A 19,899-nucleotide genomic window follows, 5' to 3' on the forward strand; every position below is an offset into this window, starting at 1 on the left:
CATTTGTCAGGTGACTAGTTTTAGTGACCCATGCAAATACTGTTCTCCTATTTCTTATTAAAACATATTCTTTGTTGTAGGAAAAGACAGGTCCAAAAATAGGAGGAGAGACTTTGTTACCAAGAGGAGAAGAACATGCCAGATTCTTGAATAGCCTTAAATAACCCTGGCCGCAAACTCCCACCTCCATTGCTCTTGGTGGCCCTGGAAAGCAAGGTATATGTTGCTGATCAGCAGTCACCACAATATGGGTTAAGCCACTTAGCTCTGCCTACTGTCATCCATTGTGTTGCTTTAACACCATTTAATATTAACCTTCAAGTGGAAACTCAAGATGATCTTCCCTGTCCTCACTCCTACATGACTCCACATTCATACAAATGTTGCTTTCCTCCAAACTGGAAGGTAAATGGAAACCTGTGATGTTTTTTAATCTCTTGGGTTGTTGAGTATGTGGTATGGCATCCATATCACAGTAAAAGTCAAGTGTTTACATAGACACCAGAGGATAAAGAATTGACTTTGTTTACCCCAGAGAAGTTACTTCTCTGCAAAATGTTGGAGGTTGAACTAAGGGATCTTGAAATGTATCCTTCAGCTCTCCATTTCTACAAATACTATAACTTCTCTAGCTACTTATGATCATGGCCTATCAGATAGTCTTGAAATGCTAATATTATAAACCAGGTTCTTTTTGCCCTGTTTTCTCTTTTTTGTTCTTTATAAATGATTTAAGTTGATGAACTATTTGACATCTTAATTCATTACTGTGTGCCATTATGACATTGTGAAACTCTATAATAGCCATACTTTAAATCTTAACGTCTTTGAGTATGACAATGAAAATTTGAAACCTCTAACCAAAGTGAATGCAAAGTTTGGGAAGCCATTAAGTATGACTAAAAATCAGCAATATGCCATCAAGACTGGAGTCTGGGACTTGCAGATCTACTTTGTTATACAGTTCAACAACTGTATTGCGTTGTTGGAAAAGTCATGACATCGTAGAAGGTGCTGTGTCTGACCTTGTGCTTCCTCTGTACGAGTCCGTCATTTTCAGAAGGTTTTATTTTTATTTCGTTTGTAACTAACAAAATAATTAAATATTTGGTTCTTCCTAAGAACTAAAAGCTCCTTGAACTGCTGATAGTGCTAGAGGCTTATTTAAAGCAGATTAACTCCAGGGCTTAAAATAGAGCTATGTATTTGACATAGGTCCCAGTGGAGTGACCTTCCAAAACTTGAAAATGCCCTTAGACACATCACTAAGGGTGTCCTTAGTCTCAAGTCACTTGTGTGTTACAACTTCGTATTTGTGATAGTCTCGAAAAGGCCCATGATAAGTCAAATATTTATGCAAGTAGTATACAATTTTTGCAGAGTTGATTGTGAGCAGAATCCAGATGACATCCTTTTTTAAATTCTTAATTAAATTTTTTAATGTTTAAATGCGGTTATTTCTCTATTGGTTAGATTGTGGCAAGGATACTTTGATTTGAGTGGCTCTGCGTGAGCTTTTCTAGCATATTCAGGAATGAAAAGGGGTAGAAGGGTCTTGCTTGTATTAAAAAGATGATTCATCAACAAAATCAGCCCTTTTTTTTTTTAATCCTACCCTCTTTGTCAATGGTATTAAATGCTTCCATATAAATCCAAAGTGTGTGTTTAATCTTTGTCTTATCCTGGCATTGGCAGTATAAGGCTTATTGTGTAATCATGGGTCATCAGAACTGGGTAAGTACAGAGTGAGCTGAATGAGCAAGCAAAAATTGAGTAATTCCTCTGTACAAAGTTCTCCCTTATCTGAATGTTACGGTTTTCACAAGAGATTTTCTTGTTCTTCTCCCCCCCACCCCCCGTGACTTTTTCTGATTAAAAGAGACAATGCCTTTTAAAAGAAATGCCATCTTTGTCTTGAGTTTGGTTAAAATAACTTTTGTGACCCAGGAGGTGGAACAGTGAATAAAGTATTGGACTTGGCAAGCAAGAGTTTCTGAGCTCAATCCTTGGCATTGCATGTGCCAAAATGATGCACTGTGTTCTCCCCCTTCCCATTAATAAGTAAATACAACTTTAAAAATAAATTTTTTTAATTATTTATTTATTCCTTTTTGTTGCCCTTGTTGTTTTATTGTTGTTATTATTGATGTCGTCGTTGTTGGATAGGACAGAGAGAAATGGAGAGAGACGGGGAAGGCATAGAGGGGGAGAGAAAGACACCTGCAGACCTGCTTCACCGCCTGTGAAGCGACTCCCCTACAGGCGGGGATCCAGGGGCTGGAACCGGGATCCTCACGGTGGTCCTTGCGCTTTGCGCCACATGTGCTTAACCCACTGCGCTACTGCCCGACTCCCAAAAATAAATTTTTTTTCACTCCCAAAACAAAATAAAAGAAAAAAAGAGAAAAAAGTAATTTAGATAACAATGACCCAGAAAAACAAGTACAAAACTTTCAGCTTTTTTTTTAAATTATCTTTATTTATTGGATAGGGACAGCCAAAAATCAAGAGGGAAGGGGGAGATAGGGAGGGAGAGAGATAGAGACACCTGTAGTACTGCTTCACCACTCACAAAGCTTTCCCCCTGCACATGGAGACCACATCCTTGCACACTGTAACGTGTGCTCAAGAGGTGCACCACCATCTGGCCCCAAAACTCAATTTTTAAAAACACTACAAGTTAGCAAAGTTGGCAAGAAGTGGTTGTATGATTTATGTGTAGAAATTGGTGATGATGAAAGTACAACTTGGGGGTCCTAGTCAAGGAATCTTTAGATTCCCACACAAATATGGGCCTAAAACTCCAATAGCTCCCTCTTTCCACCATCACTGGTCACTTCCCAGGAAGCTCTATTGTGGGTCACTCCAGGAAAGGGGTTGGGGGAGAAAGTACAACTTGTACAACTTGTTTTAAACAGATTAAATGTGTGATGCAGTAGATTAGATCAGCAAGTATAAGGTTTTTAGTTCTATCTCCAGTATCACATGTGCCAGAGGGCAGCTTAATTTTCTCAAATATATATACATCAGGAAAGTAAATCTGTTACCCCAACTATGTCATTGATAGCAGCATATCAGAGTTTCTACCTATAGCCATAGAGATGACTCAGAAAATGAAATTTTATGGGAATCTGGGGAATGTTATGCATGTTCAAACTATTGTATTTACTGTTGAATGTAAAGCATTAATTCCCCAATAAAGAAATTAATTATTTAGAAAAAAAAAAAGAAAACACAAGTCGAACCTGAAATGGAATTGGAGTATTACAACAAAGTAAAAGACTCTGGGGTGGGTGGGTGGATGGGGAGAATACAGGTCCATGAAAGATGATGAATGACATAGTGGGGGTTGTATTGTTAAATGGGAATCTGGGGAATGTTATGCATGTACAAACTATTGTATTTACTGTTGAATGTAAAACATTAATTCCCCAATAAAGAAATAAATTATTTTAAAAAAATAAATAAAAAAAAAAGAAAAGGAAATGAAATGAAATTTTACCTTTACCAAGATTAAAGAGAGAAAAATTGGTATAAAAAAATAATCAGGCGTGGTCTGGGAAGTGGCGCAATGATACAGCTTTGGACTCTCAAGCATGAGGTCCTGAGTTCAGTCCCTGGCAGCACATGTGCCAGAGTGACATCTGGTTCTTTCTCTCTCCTCCTATCTTTCTCATTAATAAATAAATAAAATCTTTAAAAAAGAGAGCAAAGGAGGGAGGGAGTCGTGTGGTAGCTCAGCGGATTAAGCACGTGTGGCGCGAAGCGCAAGGACCAGCATAAGTACCTAGGTTCGAGCCCCCACTCCCTACTTGCAAGGGAGTTGCTTTACAGGTGGTGAAGCAGGTCTGCAGGTGTCTTTCTCTCCCCCTCTCTGTCTTCCCCTCCTCTTTCAATTTCTCTCTGTCCTATCTAACAACAATGACGTCAATAATAACAATCATAACTACAACAACTATGAAAAACAAGGGCAACAAAAGGGAAAATAAATAAACAAATATTAAAAAGAAAAAAAATCAGGGAGTCAGGTGGTAGAGCAGCGAGTTAAGCGCAGGTGGTGTGAAGCGCAAGGAAAAGCATAAAGGTCCCAGTTCCAGCCCCGACTCCACACCTACAGGGGAGCTGCTTCACAGGTGGTGAAGCCAGTCTGCAGGTGTCTATCGTTCTCTCCCCTTCTCGGTCTTCCCCTCCTCTCTCCATTTCTCTCTGTCCTATCTAACAACGACATTAATAACAACAATAATAACTACAACCACAGTAAAAACAAAGTCAACAAAAGGGAAAATAAATTTTAAAAATTAAAAAATAATAATAATCAGCACAGAAGATGGAAGAAGTCAATTGGCTGAAGCTGACAGCAGTAGGTGAAAATGCTGGAATTTTTAAAAATTAGGACATGCCAGCAGTAGAACTGTGCTGGTAACCCATCCACAGGGGTAAGGAGCATCTAGCCCTTGGGCTGTACACGACCCAGAAAGTAATTTGTTCTGGCCTTGCCAAGCCAACCGGAGCTTTTTCATAGCAGCATTCAGTGCTAATTTATAAGTTGATGATTTTGCATGGCCCATAAATGGTATTGTAAATATTCATTAAAATAGTCTTTGACAGAAAAAAGCGTCCCCACTCCAAATCTAGAACATGGGAACATGTGCATTCCTACACAGGACTGACCATATCCAATGGTAACTTACAGCTCAAGAGAAAAGCTATGTGATGATGATCGAGATGGTGAAAACCCAAAGCCATTTCACTCAAGAAGATGGAAATAACTAAAAACATGTACACAACTGATTCTTGTTATTCAGTTTTAATCTATAAAGCCACCACTATACACTCTAGAAAGCTAGTTTGACAGATAACTGAACCTTTCTGGATCTGGAGGAAGTGCAGGGTCAAATTCCTGCAGGCTTCTGGTCATGTTTTTGTCAGTTGATCAATATATTACTGAGTCTTATGTGTGTGCAACAGCTTATTATGTACTCATTCGCACTGGACTGGCTGCCAATAGCCGTACAAGTCATGACTTAAGAAACCTGTTCTTAGTATGTGCATTTTTCATGAAAGGCCTCACAAGCTTCTTATGCTTAAGAACTTTAGAACCGTACTTGGTGCCAGTTTTAACCAACTATGTCACTGCCTGGCCCCTTGGTGCCAGTTTTAAATCACCACCAAAAGCTACAGAGAAAGGCCAGTAGCACAGCAGGGAGAGCACAGGACTTCCAGGGGTACAAAGGTAACTCTAAAAATGATACTTATTTAGTGTTTGAGAGATTAAGCAAGAGTCTCTTTGTTTCACTTCTGCTGGGAGCATGTATTCCTTGCTGTACAGCTGACTTTAAATGGTCACAAAAGTACTGCAGGCATTAATTTTGGAGTTTCAAGTAAATTTTAGCAGTAAGGTAAGTTCTTAACTAGGGAATCCACAGATAATGAGGTAGCTGTGTATTTGTGACTGGTCAGAAGGCATCTGCTCTTTTTTTGCAAATTAGATAATTGGTTAAGTGATTTGAAAATAGGTTGAAGCGAGGATGAAACCAATGTTGCTTGCTTCTCTGTTATCATTTCTTTTTGAACTTGCATTGAAGTATCACCAGTTCATAACATAGGTTTCAGATGTGCACACATGTAAGTGACTATCCACATGTACTACGTTATAACCCCCAACAGAAGTCAGGTTTCCATCCATTAGCATATAATCAAGACCCTTTATCTGATATGCCTAGCCTTTTTTCAAGTGAGCACCATTTTATTTCTCATTTAATTAGTTTGCCTTAGTTTCTTGCTAATTTTTTTCAACATCTGTTAATACTATGTTATGGTCATTAAGAGCCAAGATTTCCTCCAGTACTACACAGTTGACTCCATTTACCCATTTTATTTCACTTGCCACTACCTCCCCTCTCTGGTGATTGTCATTCTAAGGATTTGGTTTTGCTTTGTTTTTATTCATTTGAAATAATTTTTTTGTTCATTTTGCTTTTCATTCCAGTTCATCATTTCCTTGTACTGTAGGTTTGTACCTTGTGGTTGTCATGATGAAGTTTATGGCATGAAGTTAACTGATTAAAAAGTAATAACAACTTTGTCAAAGAATTAGAAAGTAAATGGTTGAAATTAACCAATAGTGAAATGACCTAGCCAAATGAAACTTCATTTAAAAAGGGGAGGGGGGGTCTGGGTGGTGGTGCACCTGGTTAAACACATGTATTGCAATGCACAAGGACCCGAGTTCAAGCCCCTGGTCCCCACCTGCAGGGGGAAAGCTTTGCGAGTGGTGAAGCAGGGCTGCAGGTGTCACTCTGTCTCTCTCCCTCTCTATCACCCCCTTCCCTCTTGATTTCTGGCTGTCTCTATCCAATAAATAAAGATAATTAAAAAGTTTTTTTATATATTTTACAAAGCCATTTCAAGGACAGAGCCAGGTAGGTGGTGGCACACCTGGTTGAATTGTAAGGACCCAGGTTCAAGTCCCATGGGATGGAGGTGGAGGGGGTGTTCCCAAGCAGTATTGCAGGAGTCTTTCTCCTTCCCCCTCCCCCTTAATTTCTCTCTGTCTCTATCCAATAAATAAATATTAGGTTGTCAGGAAAGTCATGATGTATTTTTGCATAGAAAACTGTCGAGGGGCCGGGTGGTGGTGCACCTGGTTGAGCGCACATGTTACAATGCACAAGGACCCAGGTTTGAGCCCCTGATCCCCACCTGCAGGGGGAAAGCTTTGCAAGTGGTGAAGCAGGGCTGCAGATGTCTCTGTCACTCCCCCTCACTATTTCCCCCTTCCCTCTTAATTTCTGGCTATCTCTATCCAATAAATAAATAAAGATAATAAATTTAAAAAGAAAACTCAACTTTGTTACAACATAATAAAAATAAATTTTTAATTAAAAAGTTTTTTAAAATATTCCAAGTCACAAAATTTACCTCTTCCCAAAAATCTAAACAAATGCACATTATATAAGTTGCAACGTTTTCCCATGTGCATATGTACACTCAGAAGAAAATAACATTGTGCAAAGAATAGTTTTCACCACTATTTTATCTTTTGATCAGTTTGTTATGAATCCTTAACAGCAATCCCTGAAGCACATGGGAATGAAAAAAATCACAGAAGATTAAATGAAGGACTGTCCTATAGGCCACACTTTCGACGAGGCTAGTCTGGAAAAATGCAGGTGGTTTTGTTACTAATTTCCTGTTGTGACTGTTGGAATCCCTGGATTGTTCTGTTTGACAGACTTCTCCCTGCCCAGGAAATGACTGTGATTGGCTTTTAGGGCAGCAGTTCTAGGTGGAATTAGAAAACCGTGGGATACTATGAGGCCTTTGTTAGGGACGGGGTGGGGCAAGGTAAGAGCATCCTCGCTGGGCCCTTTAAGAGTTCTCTATAGGGGTGGGGGAGACAGCATAATGGTTATGCAAACAGACTCTCATGCCTGAGGCTCCTAAGTCCCAGGTTCAACCCCTGCACCACCATAAGCCAGAGCTGAGCAGTGCTCTGGTGTTTCTCTCTCTCTCTCTCTGCATCTCTCTCAAAAAAAAAAAATTAATAAAAAATAAAATAAAACAAAAATATTTAAAAAAAAAAAAAGAGTTCTCTATAAAAAAAAAAAAGAGTTCTCTTTTGAGAACCCGCATTGATACACAGGACCATTGAAGAGGCAAAGACAGGCTATTTCACTTCCTTTGTTCAAACTGGCCATTCACCCAGACCATTGGGTTTTGACGTCCATGTGGCCTGGTCTTTCTGCCTGTGGACATGGCAGAGTTTTGAGAAGGTGACTGTGTGGCCCTGCCAAGAGTCTTCCACCAGTTGCCTGCTTGTGAGAATGCACATAGATTATCTCCACTTGCCAGTCCTTTTTGCATCTCCTAGCTGAAGTAAAACAACAGTGCTTTTTTTTTTTAATATTTATATATTTTATTCCCTTTTTTACTCTTGTATTATTGTTATTATTGATGTCGTCATTGTTGGATAGGACAGAGAGAAATGGATAGAGGAGGGGAAGACGGGGAGAGAAAGATAGACACCTGCAGACCTGCTTCACCTGGAAGTGACTCCCCTGCAGGTGGGGAGTCCAGGGCTTGAACCGGGATCCTTATGCCAGTCCTTGTGCTTTGCGCCATGTGCGCTTAACCCACTGTGCTATCGCCTCTTTTTTTTTTTTAAAATATTTATTTATTCCCTTTTGTTGCCCTTGTTGTTTTAATGTTGTAGTTATTATTGTTGTCATCATTGTTGGATAGGACAGAGAGAAATGGAAAGAGGAGAGGAAGAGAGGAGGAAAGACACTTGCAGACCTGCTTCACTGCCTGTGAAGTGACACCCCTGCAGGTGGGGAGCCAGGGGCTTGAACCGTATTCTTGCGCTGTTCCTTGTGCCTTGCGCCATCTGCACTTAACTACTCTACCGCCCAGTTCTCAAACAACGGTTCTTTCTATGCCATTCCTTTCTGCAAAAAAGCATATGCCCTGCAAGTTTAGGTTTAAAGGTCAGGGGTCAGAGATTGACTCAGCCTTCAACTCCTGGATTAGGAAGGTGGTTTGAGGAATGCAAACTGGTACAACCAGTATGGAGAATCCTTAAATAAAATTGAAATGCCATATGATCCAGCAATTCTACTACTAGGCATATACCCAAAAGACATAATAACATCATAGGGGCATTATTCATAATAGCAAAAACCTAGAAACAACCAAAATGCCCTTTGACATTTGATTTGACAGATGACTGGATAAAATTTATGGAACGGGAGTCTGGTGGTACCGGGTTAAGAGCACGTGCTGCAAAGCACAAGGACTGGCGTGAGAATCCCGGTTGAGCCCCTGGCTCCCCACCTGCAGGGAATTTGCTTCACAAGCGGTGAAGCAGGTCTGTAGGTGTTTTTTGTTCGTTTTTTTTTTTTTTTTTTGCTTTATCCTTTTTTTTTTTTTAATATTCCCTTTTGTTGCCCTTGTTTTATTGTTGTTGTTGATGATGTAGTCATTGTTGGATAGGACAGAGAGAAATGTAGAGAGGAGGGGAAGACATAGGGGGGAGAGAAAGATAGACACCAGCAGACCTGCTTCACTGCTTGTGGAGCAACTCCTCTGCACGTGGGGAGCCGAGGGCTTGAACCGGCATTCTTATTTTTTTATTTTTTAAAAATATTTATTTACTCCATTTTGTTGCCCTTGTTTTATTGTTGTAGGTGTTGTTATTGATGTTGTCGTTGTTGGATAGGACAGAGGGAAATAGAGGAGGGGAAGACAGGGGGAGAGAAAGATAAACACCTGCAAACCTGCTTCACAGCTTGTCAAGCGACTCCCCTGCAGCTAGAGACCTGAGGGGCTCGAAGCAGGATGTTTACGCAGGTCCTTGCGCTTTGCACCACCTGCACTTAACCCGCTCTGCTACCGCCCAAGTCCGGAACCGGGATTCTTTTTTTTTTTTTAATTTCTTTATTGGGGAATTAATGTTTTACATTCAACAGTAAATACAATAGTTTGTACATGCATAACATTCCCCAGTTTCCTATTTAACAATACAACCCCCACTATGTCATTTATCATCCTTCATGGACCTGTATTCTCCCCACCCACCCACCCCAGAGTCTTTTACTTTGGTGTGATATGCCAATTCCATTTCAGGTTCTACTTCTGTTTTCTTTTCTGCTCTTGTTTTCAACTTCTGCCTGAGAGTGAGATCATCCCATATTCATCCTTCTGTTTCTGACTTATTTCACTCAACATGATTTTTTCAAGGTCCATCCAAGATCGGCTGAAAACGGTGAAGTCACCATTTTTTATAGCTGAGTAGTATTCCATTGTGTATATAGACCACAACTTGCTCAGCCACTCATCTGTTGTTGGACACCTGGGCTGCTTCCAGGTTTTGGCTATTACAAATTGTGCTGCCAAGAACATATGTGTACACAGATCTTTTTGGATGGATGTGTTGGCGGAACTAGGATTCTTATACTGCACCTTGTGCTTAGCGCCACGTGCCCTTAGCCCACTGCGCTACCGCCTAATTGCCTGTAGGTGTCTTTCTCTCCCACTCTCTGCCTTCCCCTCCTCTCCATTTCTCTCTGTCCTATCCAACAACAACGACATCAACAATAATAACTACAACAACAATAAAAACAAGGGCGACAGAAAGGAAATAAATAAAAAGTTAAGGGATAGGGGGCTGGGCACAGCGGTTAAGAGCACATAGAGCAAAGCGCAAGGGCCAGCTTAAGGATCCCTGTTCCAGCCCCCAGCTCCCCACCTGCAGAGGTATCACTTTGCAAGCAATGAAGCCGTGCAGGTGTCTACCTTTTTCTCCCCTTCTCTGTCTCCCTCCTCTTTCGATTTCTATCTGTCCTATGTAACAACAGCAACAGCTATAACAATAACTACAACAAGAGCATCAAAATGGGAAAAATGGCTTTCAGGAGCAGTGGATTCATAGTGCAGGCACCAAGCCCAAGCAATAACCCTGGAAGCAAAAAAAAGTTCTGGGACCTACTCAACAGAGTATTATTCAGCAATAAAAAAGATGATACTGTGTCCTCTGGGTAAAGTGGATGGAATTAGAGAAGAGTATGCTTAGTGAAGCAAGTAAGGTGAAGGACAACTACAGAATGGTTTCACCCATATGTGGAGTATAGACAATTGAGTCTACAAATGTGAAAAAACAAAAGGTCAACCTATTTCCAAGATTGTCAGAGAACTAGAGTGGTAATCTACCAATTGTCTCTCCTAGATTATGTTAGGCCTAGTGAGGAGGCACTTTTAGAACTTGTCTCCCAACTTCACCAGATTCCTCTGATCTGACAAGGCATGTGTCCCTAAATAGTCCCAGACAAATCTGTGTCCCTTAAAAAGATGTGCTAGGACTGGGACATAGTCCTTCCAGTGGAGTACGTGTTGAATATATAAGATGGAAATATTGACAAGACCTTAGGATAAGGGGTACAATTCCACACAATTCCCACCACTAGAACTCCATATCCTATCCCCTCTGATAGCTTTCCTATTTTTTATCCCTCTGGGAGTATGGACCCAGAATCATTATGGGATGCAGAAGGTGGAAGGTCTGGATTCTGTAATTGCTTTACTGCTGTACATGGGTGTTGGCAGGTTATCCATACTCCCAGCCTATTTCTACCTTTCCCTAGTGGGGCAGGGCTCTGAGGAGGTGGGGCTCCAGGACACATTGGTGAGGTGGTCTGCCCAGGGAAGTCAGGTTGGTGTCATGGTAGCATCTGGAACCTGGTAGCTGAAAAAGCATTAAGATATGGGAGTTGGGTGGTACTGCAGCAGGTTAAGCTCACGTGGCATGAAACAAAAGGACTGGCTTAAGGATCCCGGTTTGAGCCCCCAGCTCTTCACCTGCATGGGAGTTGCTTCACAGGCAGTGAAACAGGTCTGCAGGTGTCTATCTTTCTCTCCCCCTCTCTGTCTTCCCCTCCTCTCTCCATTTCTCTCTGTCCTATCCAACAACACCGACATCAGTAATAACAGTAACTACAACAACAATAAAAAAGGACAACAAAAGGGAAACTAAAAAAAAAATTTAAGTTTAAAAAACAAAAGGCATTAAGATATAAAACAGAACAAATTGTTAAATAGTCAGGAACCTAAAAGCAAGAATATTGCAGATGAGATTTGGGGCCTCCAGTTTGGAAAAAGCTAGTAGGTCTATATTAGGTATATTCCAAGGCGATGACTTTACTAGTTTTTGCCTGAACCTGACAGTTAACATGCAGGTAGACCAAAGGTATTGTCTGGGGAGATGTGTCAGAGTTGGGAAAAGGACAGGAAAGCTGGATCAGGGCAGAGAGTAGCTCCCAAATATAGGAAATGTATATAAATATTGTTAACTGTAATCCCCATCAATTTGATTTTGGGCCCATAGTCAGCACAGAAGCCTGTGTAACCTCTGCATCCCTATAGGTCTGAGCTTGCATTCTATGGTCATGGCTGGGAACATTCTAGGCTGTACTAACTTTAGGACCCATCTTCCTCAAGTGGTAGAGTATATTGCCCAACCTCCCTTCAGAGAATGAGGTAGTCCCTCCGATTGTTGATCCACATTGAGGGACAGGTCCTATAGTGGCTCACAAAAAGATCCATTATGTTGTTCTTGATGGAGATGACCATTTACAGTGGAGAGAATGATATGTTAGAGGTCTAGGCCCATCATCTGTGTGAGAATCCAAGGAATCCCTGACTAGGGTCCCAGGTAATGAAGTGGCCTGACAATGACCAAAGAGCCATCATTAAAGTATGCTGGTCTCTTGCCCTTGTCCAGTTTTTGTCATCCTTACTTTGTCTGGCAAGGTTGGCCTTGGAATGATTGAGGGAAGTAAAATGGGTAGCTGGTAAGGAGGGTGTCTAGGTTAGAGAGCATGTTCGGTGTATGAGGCCCTAGGTTCAAGCCCAGGCACCATGGGCTGAGTGGGAAAGCTTCATGGATAGTGGAGTGGTCCTGTGGGGTTTCTTCTCTCCCCTTCCCTCTCTCTCCTTTTTTTTTCTTTTCCTCCAGAGTTATCGCTGGGGCTAGGTGCCTGCACTATGAATCCACTGCTCCTGGTAGCCATTTTTTTTATTGGATAGGACAGAGAGAAATTGAGAGAGAAGGGGAAGGTAGGGAGAGAGAAAGACAGACATCTGCAGCCCTGTTTCAGTGCTTGTGAAGCAACCCCCCTGCAGGTGGGGTGCCAGGGACTCAAACCAAGATCCTTGTGCGGGTCCTTGTTCGTACTATGTGCGCTTAATCCAGTGCACCACCACCCGGCCTCCTCTCCCTTTCCCTAAGACAGAGTGAAAATAGTCAAATCAGGAAGATCACTCAGTGGTACTGTGTATGTGTGAAGTCCTGGGTTCACTCCATTGCACCACAAAGATATGTTGAAGTTTCTTTCCACAGCTTTCTTTCTTTTTTCTTTTTAAAATATTTTTATTTATCATTGAATGGATAAAGAGAGAAATTGAGAGGGGAGTGGGAGATAGAGACACTTGCAGCCCTACTTCACCACTCATGAAATTTTACCGATGCAGGTTGGGACCGGGGGGCCTGAACCTGGGTCCTTGTGCACTTAATGTATGCACTTATCCAGGTGCACCATCACCTGCCCCTACCCCCCTTTTTTTATTGCCACCAGAGTTATTGCTGTGGCTCCATGCCAGCACTACAAATCCTTCACTCCTGGCAGCCATTTTTTCCCTTTCTAATTTCTATTAGATAGGATAGAGAGAAATTGAGAGGCTGTTGAGATAGGAGAGACATCTGCAGACCTGCTTCACCACTGGTGAAACAGGACCCCCCCACCCCGCAAGTGGGGAACAGGGGCTCAGAGTCAGGTCCTTGCACATTGTACTATATGTGTTTTGCTGGGGGTGCCACCACCCGACCCCCCTTTCCACAGTTTTCTACTGTGGGTAGAGTTCAAGCTCATAGCAGTGCCCCTTCTCTCCAAAGCATGGTGCCTTCCTGTCCCAGGCTCAACATCTGCCTTCCTTCCTTCCCATGCCTTCAACCACTCTTGGGAGTGCCACACTCGGTAGACAAATCAAGCGCAAGTTAAGCAGCACCTTGGTGGGGGCCACAATACATGAGACGATAGCTGGAAGGCTCTGTATGAAGAACAGGCATCCACTTTGGTGCAGTACTAGAAATCTAACCCAGTCCCTCAAAAAAAAGCATGTGCTCTGTCCACTAAGCTACATACTCAGCTCGCTATCCAGCCTTAGCCATCTTTTTAGTCAGCTGCCATCAAGAGTTGATCCCTCCCTGACCAGCTAGTCCAGTCTGGCATGTTGGGCTTGCATCACTCAGAAAGGCATGATGAAGTTTTTAATCCCTGGCACCTGTAAATGTCACCAGATTCAGAAATAGTCTTTGCAGATGTGATCAAGTTAAAATGAGGTTAGTCAACTAGACCTTTAAGTCAATGTATTGATGTCCTTGTATAAAGACACAGGGAGGTGGGCATGAAGATGTGTCACATGGCTGTCTCTCATGGTGTCATGTTTTACATCGCAAAGTGTGTGCTCCACTGGGTGAGCCCATCCCACCCCCTGCCCCCCCCCCCAAGTCCCTCTGTCTTTTAAAGAATAATAAAAAAAAGTTGGACTGGGACCTGTGAGATTGTCGTACACAAAGCATAGCACCACAAAAATAAAATTAAATAAAACACAGATGAGCTTTAAGACTCGGAAGGGACATGAAAAGCACCAAACCTGACTTCTCATGGTTCTGGCAAAAATAGCTGCTGTCACCTTTCTCTGATATGTGTGTGATTCCTAAGGAACATGGAGCAACAGGTTGTGGGCTTCAATCTTCGGAGGCCCAAGATAGCAAGAAGACGGCATCACTCAGGGAGACAGGCAGATACCACAGACCCATGTGGGGTTGAGAGGAAAATACCCAGGTTAATGTAGCACGTTTATTGTTAGCTAGAAGCAGACAAGTTGTCCTTGATGGTGATTTGTGTCACTGTTTTCTCAGTTGGGAGTTTTGCCTGGGGAGCCATGGCTAGCAAAGACGGGAGATGGCTGTGGGTTTGATGCTGGATCCCACAGAGGTGTGTGTTCCCCTCAGAAGCAAAAGCCACAGGGCATTTTAATCCATCAGCACAAAAGGTCCATGGGAGACCTTGGTGTGGGTGACATCAACAAGGACACCTGGGTAGAGTGTGTCTCAAGCTCCGTCTTCTGGATCTGTCAGGATGAGGTCAGATGTGGTGGCGATTATAGAGGTAGGAGGGGTACAAGCCATCATAATGCCACTGGCGCCACTGTTCAATGGCCTCCCGGCTTCTCTCTTCCTGTTCTGAGGAGGAGAAAAGTCATGACATTAGTAACTGCACAAACCCACAGACAGCACGTTCAAGCTAGAGGCCCAGAGAGAACACGGGCCACAGGACCAGACCTAGGCAGGTAAGAGGCACAGCTGGGTGCCCAGGAGCTCAGCCCAGAGTCTCAGGTTCCAGTCCAGTCTCTCCTTGTACAACACCCCAGGAACTAACTGTAAGATGCACACCTAAAAAAACTACAAAAGTGGGAGTCGGGCTATGGTTCACCAGGTTAAGCTCACATAATACAAAGCACAAGGATCCCATTTCAAGGCCCTGGCTCCCCACCTACAGGGAGGTGGCTTCACAAGTGGTGAAGTGGGTCTGTAAGTGTCTTTCTTTCCCCTTCTCTTACCACCTTCCCCTCTCAATTTCTCTCTGTCCTACCCAATTTTAAAAAAACAAACAAAAAGGTCATCAGAAGCAGTGGATTCATAGTGCAGGCACAGAGCCCCAGTGACTGGAGGCAAAAAAAGAAAAAAAAAATTATACAAGTAACAAAACCAGATGGGATGGGAGGTGGGAGCAGAAAGATCATTCTTTCAGCACAGGATTTGCATGCTAAAAGCCCCAGGTTTTGATTTATAGTACCACTATATGCCTAAGCTGAACAGTGCTTTGGTCTCTTTCATTCTCTATCACTCATAAAAATGAGCTAATCTTTAAAAAAAAAGAGAGAGGGAAAAGAAAACCACAAATGATGCCATTAGGAAATCATGGGAAGAAATTATATCAGCCTGAAGTGATAGGATTATAAGTAATGTCTTCTATATTGCCCTGCATAATTTTTTCTTCTTTTATAATTATTTTTTAAATTTTTCTTATTATCTTTATTGGATAGAGATTGTCAAAAATTGAGAGGGTGGGGGGAGACAGGGAGAGATAAAGAGACACCTGCAGCACTGCTTCATTACTTACAAAGCTTTCCCTATTCAGGTGGGGACTGGGGGCTCAAACCAGAGTCCCTGAGCACTGTAACATGTGCGCTCAACCAGGTGCATCAACACCTGTCTCCCTTCCATCCTTCCATCCATCCATCCATCCTTCCTTCCTTCCTTCCTTCCTTCCTTCCTTTCTTCCTTCCTTCCTTCTTTCCTTTTTTCCCTTCCTTCTTTCCTTCCCTTCCATCTCTTCTCTCCTCTCCTCTCCCCTTCCCTCCAATCTCTCTCTCCCCCTCCCCCCTCCCTCCCCCTCTCTCTGCCTCTCTCTCTCTCTTTCTCTCTCTCTGCCTCTCTCTCTCTCTGCCTCTCTCTCCCTCTCTCTCCCTCTCTTTCTCTCTCTCTCCCTCTCTCTCTCTTTCTCTCTCTCTGCCTCTCTCTCTCTCTCTTTCTCTCTCTCTGCCTCTCTCTTTCTCTCTCTCTCTCTCTCTGCCTCTCTCTCCCTCTCTCTCCCTCTCTCTCCCTCTCTCTCCCTCTCTCTCCCTCTCTCCCCCTCTCTTTAACCGGGGTAATTGCTGGGGGTCACTGCCAGCACTACATAATTCCACTGCTCCCAGTGGCCATTTTTTTTCATTCTCTGCTGCCCCCTTCTTGTTTTTATTTGACAGGACAGAGAGAGAGGAAGGTAGGTAGATAGAGAGGGAGAAAGATAAGATACCAACAGACATGCTTCACGGCTCATCAAGTGTCCTCCCTACAGGTGGGGAGCCAGGGCTTGAACCCAGATCCTTACACACGTCCTTGCACTTAGTACTATGTGTGCTTAACTGGGTGTGCCCCCCTTTCTTCTTTCCTTTTTTTTTTTTGGCCACCAAAGTTATTTCTGGGGCTTGGTGCCTGTACAACAAATCCACTTCTCCTGGTGATGATTTTTTTCTCTTATATTTGATAGGACAGAGGAGAGAGAGAGATGGAGCCTTGCAGTACTGCTTCACCAATTGTGCAGCTTCCCCCTACAGGTGGGAGTCAAGAACTTGGGTCCTTGAGCATGGTAACGTGCACTTTACAGAGTACACCACCACCACCCAGCACTCCCTCTCCCCATATTTTCTAAGCTTTAAAAATAAAATTGTAGGGGGCCCAGGTGCTTAAGAGCACGTTACCATGCAAAAAGACCCAGGTTCACAAGGACCTGCAGGGGAGAAAGTTCACAAGTGCTGAAACAGGTCTGTAGGTGTCTCATTTTCTCTCTCCCTATCTCCCCTTTCCCTCTCAGTTTCTTTGTCCTATGCAGTTAATTTTTTTTTAATTTAAGGAAATAATGACTGCCAGGAGTGGTGGATTCATAGTGCTGACACCAAGCCCCAGTGATAACCCTGGAGGCAGAAAATAAATAAATAAATACAAAACTATTTTTAGATCTACCTGGAATAAAAAAGATGGTTGATGCAAGCCCAAGAACCGTCTAATAAAGCACAGCCTGTGTGACATTAAGCTAACAGAAGAGCACCATGACTTCAGGGTATGAGGGAAACAGGCATCACTATGGTCCGTAGCACCCCTGAGAAGCTAGATGCCCTCAGTAGTAAGGTCTCTGGATACTCAGGCATGGCCATGTCTGCGAGGAACTTCTGTCAGTGGGCACTGCCCTTAGTGCTGAGATCCCTGTAGAGACTTGAGAGTCCAGGAGACAGCCTGCTGCTTACAGCCCAGCCCAGTCCAGGATAGAGCTGTGGCCTTAATCTTCAGCTCATTCAGACATTTTTTGTTTTGTTTTGTTTTGTTTTTTCCCCAATTAGGCTAGCCAGCTACTCTGCCAATCTTGAGAGCATAATTTTGACACTGAAGTTAATTTTTTCCTCCCAGGACATGCCAACCTACCTTTAGATTATTTCACTTAGATAAAGGGAAAAGATCTGAGGTTTGAGCAATGTAGTTTTCAAGGGGCCACAATGACTGAGCACCTTTGCTAACCAAGACAGATTCCACACAGCCAAACCTGAGTGACCTGACTGAGGGGTCTGACTTTGCAGGTGGAATCCCAGCAGTGCTAGCATATCAGCCTTGACAGTGGGAGCTTAACAGATAGAACCCTGGAGCTGTCAGATAAAACTCAAAGATATTTTCTTTTTGGGAAGTAGGTGGTTTGAGTTGGATTTGTAGCCAGGAGCCACAGGAAAGTCAGCCTTCTTTAAAGGTCTCTTCTAGATCACCTGCCTAAAATAGGAAATCAGAGCGTTCTGTGCATCCATGTTTCTACCTTAGCTGTAACTTTTTTTTTTAATGTGGCACCAGGAAATGAGCCCAGAGTCTTGTGTTGACATAATACCACCACTGAGTGATCTCCCTGACCCAATTTTTCATTGTTTATTAAAGAGAGAGAGACACCACAGAACCATGCCACCATCTATAGTGTTCCCATGATGTACCAAGAATATAACCCAAGACATTGAATATAGCCTGTGCTCTACCAGATGAACTATCTCTTGCCCCCTAAACTTTTACTCTTATATAACAGCCCCCTTGAGGAGATGGCATAAACACCAACAAACTACACTCAACAATTCTGAAAACAGGTAATCTTGTCAGGTCACAATAACACCCAAAACAGAGTCATGATGAAGGGGAAGTGTGGGGAGCAAGGAGAGGATCAGAAGGTGTTCTGCCGGGGGTGGGGGGATAGCAGGAACACTGCCACAGTGAGGGGGTGGTATAATGGGGCAGAAATGAGATGAGGAGATTGGGATGATTTTCATCTTTCTTGTCACTGTTGTCCTTGGGCAGGCTGGTTCCCTCCTTTTATCAACCTGGGACAACTCCTGTTTTATGCTATGCAGCCTCCCTGGCCTTGTACTGCCTCTCCCTGGGTCTGATGACTTTCACCAACTCTGTCCATTTGATCTTCCTTCACTTGCAAGAACAAGAGCCTTGCTGGGCAGACATTCCTAGTCCACATCTCGTTCTCACTATTGTCACCTTGGATGTCCTTTCTGAGCTGCTGCCATTTGAAGCTTGTCAGCTGGTAATTTTAAGACCTATCTGAGGATCACATGGTTCAGTACAGTACCCGAAGGAACAAGCTCATCATGACCACAACCACTGTCACTGCAGACGTGGGAGGCCTGTGCCCTCTCCCAAAGGCTCTTCCTTATCTGTGAGTGAGGCCAGATCCTTCAGCTTTGGTGCCTTATCCTCACTCATCACAAAAGAAGAAGCAGTGAGTGTCTTCCATCCAGATGCTAGGAATTTATACTCAAAAATGTCTTCAGATGTAGGAAATGAAGTGCTAGTGTTAACACTGAGTTAAAAAAAAAAAAATGGAGGCCACCTTTTCATTTTTTAAATGCCTTTCCCCTAGCTGTTCACCAAGGTAAACAAAGCTCCAGCTAAAATACTTGTCTCTGTTATGATAGCCTGAATTTTCCTAGGATGTTCCTGAGAAAGTTGGAGTTGCCAGGGTCCCAGGTACCTGTCGGCAGGGCTCAACCAGTCATCACCTCTTGGGGCACCAGGCCCTCGGGTGCCTGTGATTGTATACTTTTCACTAGGAGATGCTCTAAGAGGGAGTTATGTCCCAAACCACCAAAGAAAAAAGTCCCAGAGGGGGTCAGGCAGTAATGCAGTGGGTAAAGCACATGGTGCGAAGTGCCAGGACCAGCATAAGGATCCCATGTCAAACCCCTGGGTCCCCACCTGCAAGGGAGTCACTTCACAGGCGGTGAAGCAGGTCTGCAGGTGTCTATCTTTCTCTCCCTCTCTCTGTCTTCTCCTCCTCTCTCCATTTCTCTCTGTCCTATCTAACAGTGACAACATCAACAGCAATAATAATTACAACAACAATAAAAAGGGCAACAAAAGGGAAAATAAATGAATAAATAAATATTTTTAAAAGACTTTAATAAAAAAAAAAGAAAAAAAAAACGCCCAGAGACTGACAATTCATCCAAAGTAGCTGACCCTCCAAAAAGGAGGGTCCCAGCTCAGCTGCACCCAGGAGCTCATTCAGCAGCATTCAGTCCTGAAGTTTGGAGAAGACCAAGAGAGAAATGCACACACATGCACACCCTGCTGGCCTGACACCTACGAGTTTTTGTTGTGACTGATACTTGGTGATGCTTAATAGATGTAAGGTCAAATCCAGTCTCATAATAGGATGTGAGTCAATGAAGCAGCCTTTTGCTTTTTTTCTTTTTTTAACC

General features: G+C 43.0%; 2 protein-coding genes across 3 annotated transcripts in view; one reads left to right on the forward strand and one right to left on the reverse strand.

Annotated features, from left to right (window-relative positions):
• The window catches only part of MCM10 (minichromosome maintenance 10 replication initiation factor), a 40,299-nt gene extending 38,642 nt beyond the window's left edge, over positions 1-1,657 (forward strand). The window contains exon 19 of the mRNA XM_060192656.1: positions 81-1,657. Coding sequence (XP_060048639.1) covers positions 81-164 — 84 coding nt within the window. The 3' untranslated portion in view covers positions 165-1,657. The remainder of the gene's footprint in view (positions 1-80) is intronic.
• UCMA (upper zone of growth plate and cartilage matrix associated) overlaps positions 1-19,899 on the reverse strand; it is a 34,422-nt gene that overhangs the window by 8,214 nt on the left and 6,309 nt on the right. Inside the window, exon 5 of one of the 2 annotated variants that reach the window (XR_009550250.1) lies at positions 14,653-14,800. Coding sequence is in view for 1 of the 2 variants with exons in the window: in XM_007524628.2 (XP_007524690.1) it covers positions 14,703-14,800 (98 nt within the window). In the remaining variant the exon portion in view is untranslated. Of the gene's footprint in view, positions 1-14,394; positions 14,801-19,899 lie in introns of those variants that run through there. The other variant, XM_007524628.2, reaches the window with a different exon arrangement.

This window comes from Erinaceus europaeus, chromosome 6, assembly GCF_950295315.1.
Source record: "Erinaceus europaeus chromosome 6, mEriEur2.1, whole genome shotgun sequence".
NCBI classification, from domain to species: Eukaryota; Metazoa; Chordata; class Mammalia; order Eulipotyphla; family Erinaceidae; genus Erinaceus; species Erinaceus europaeus.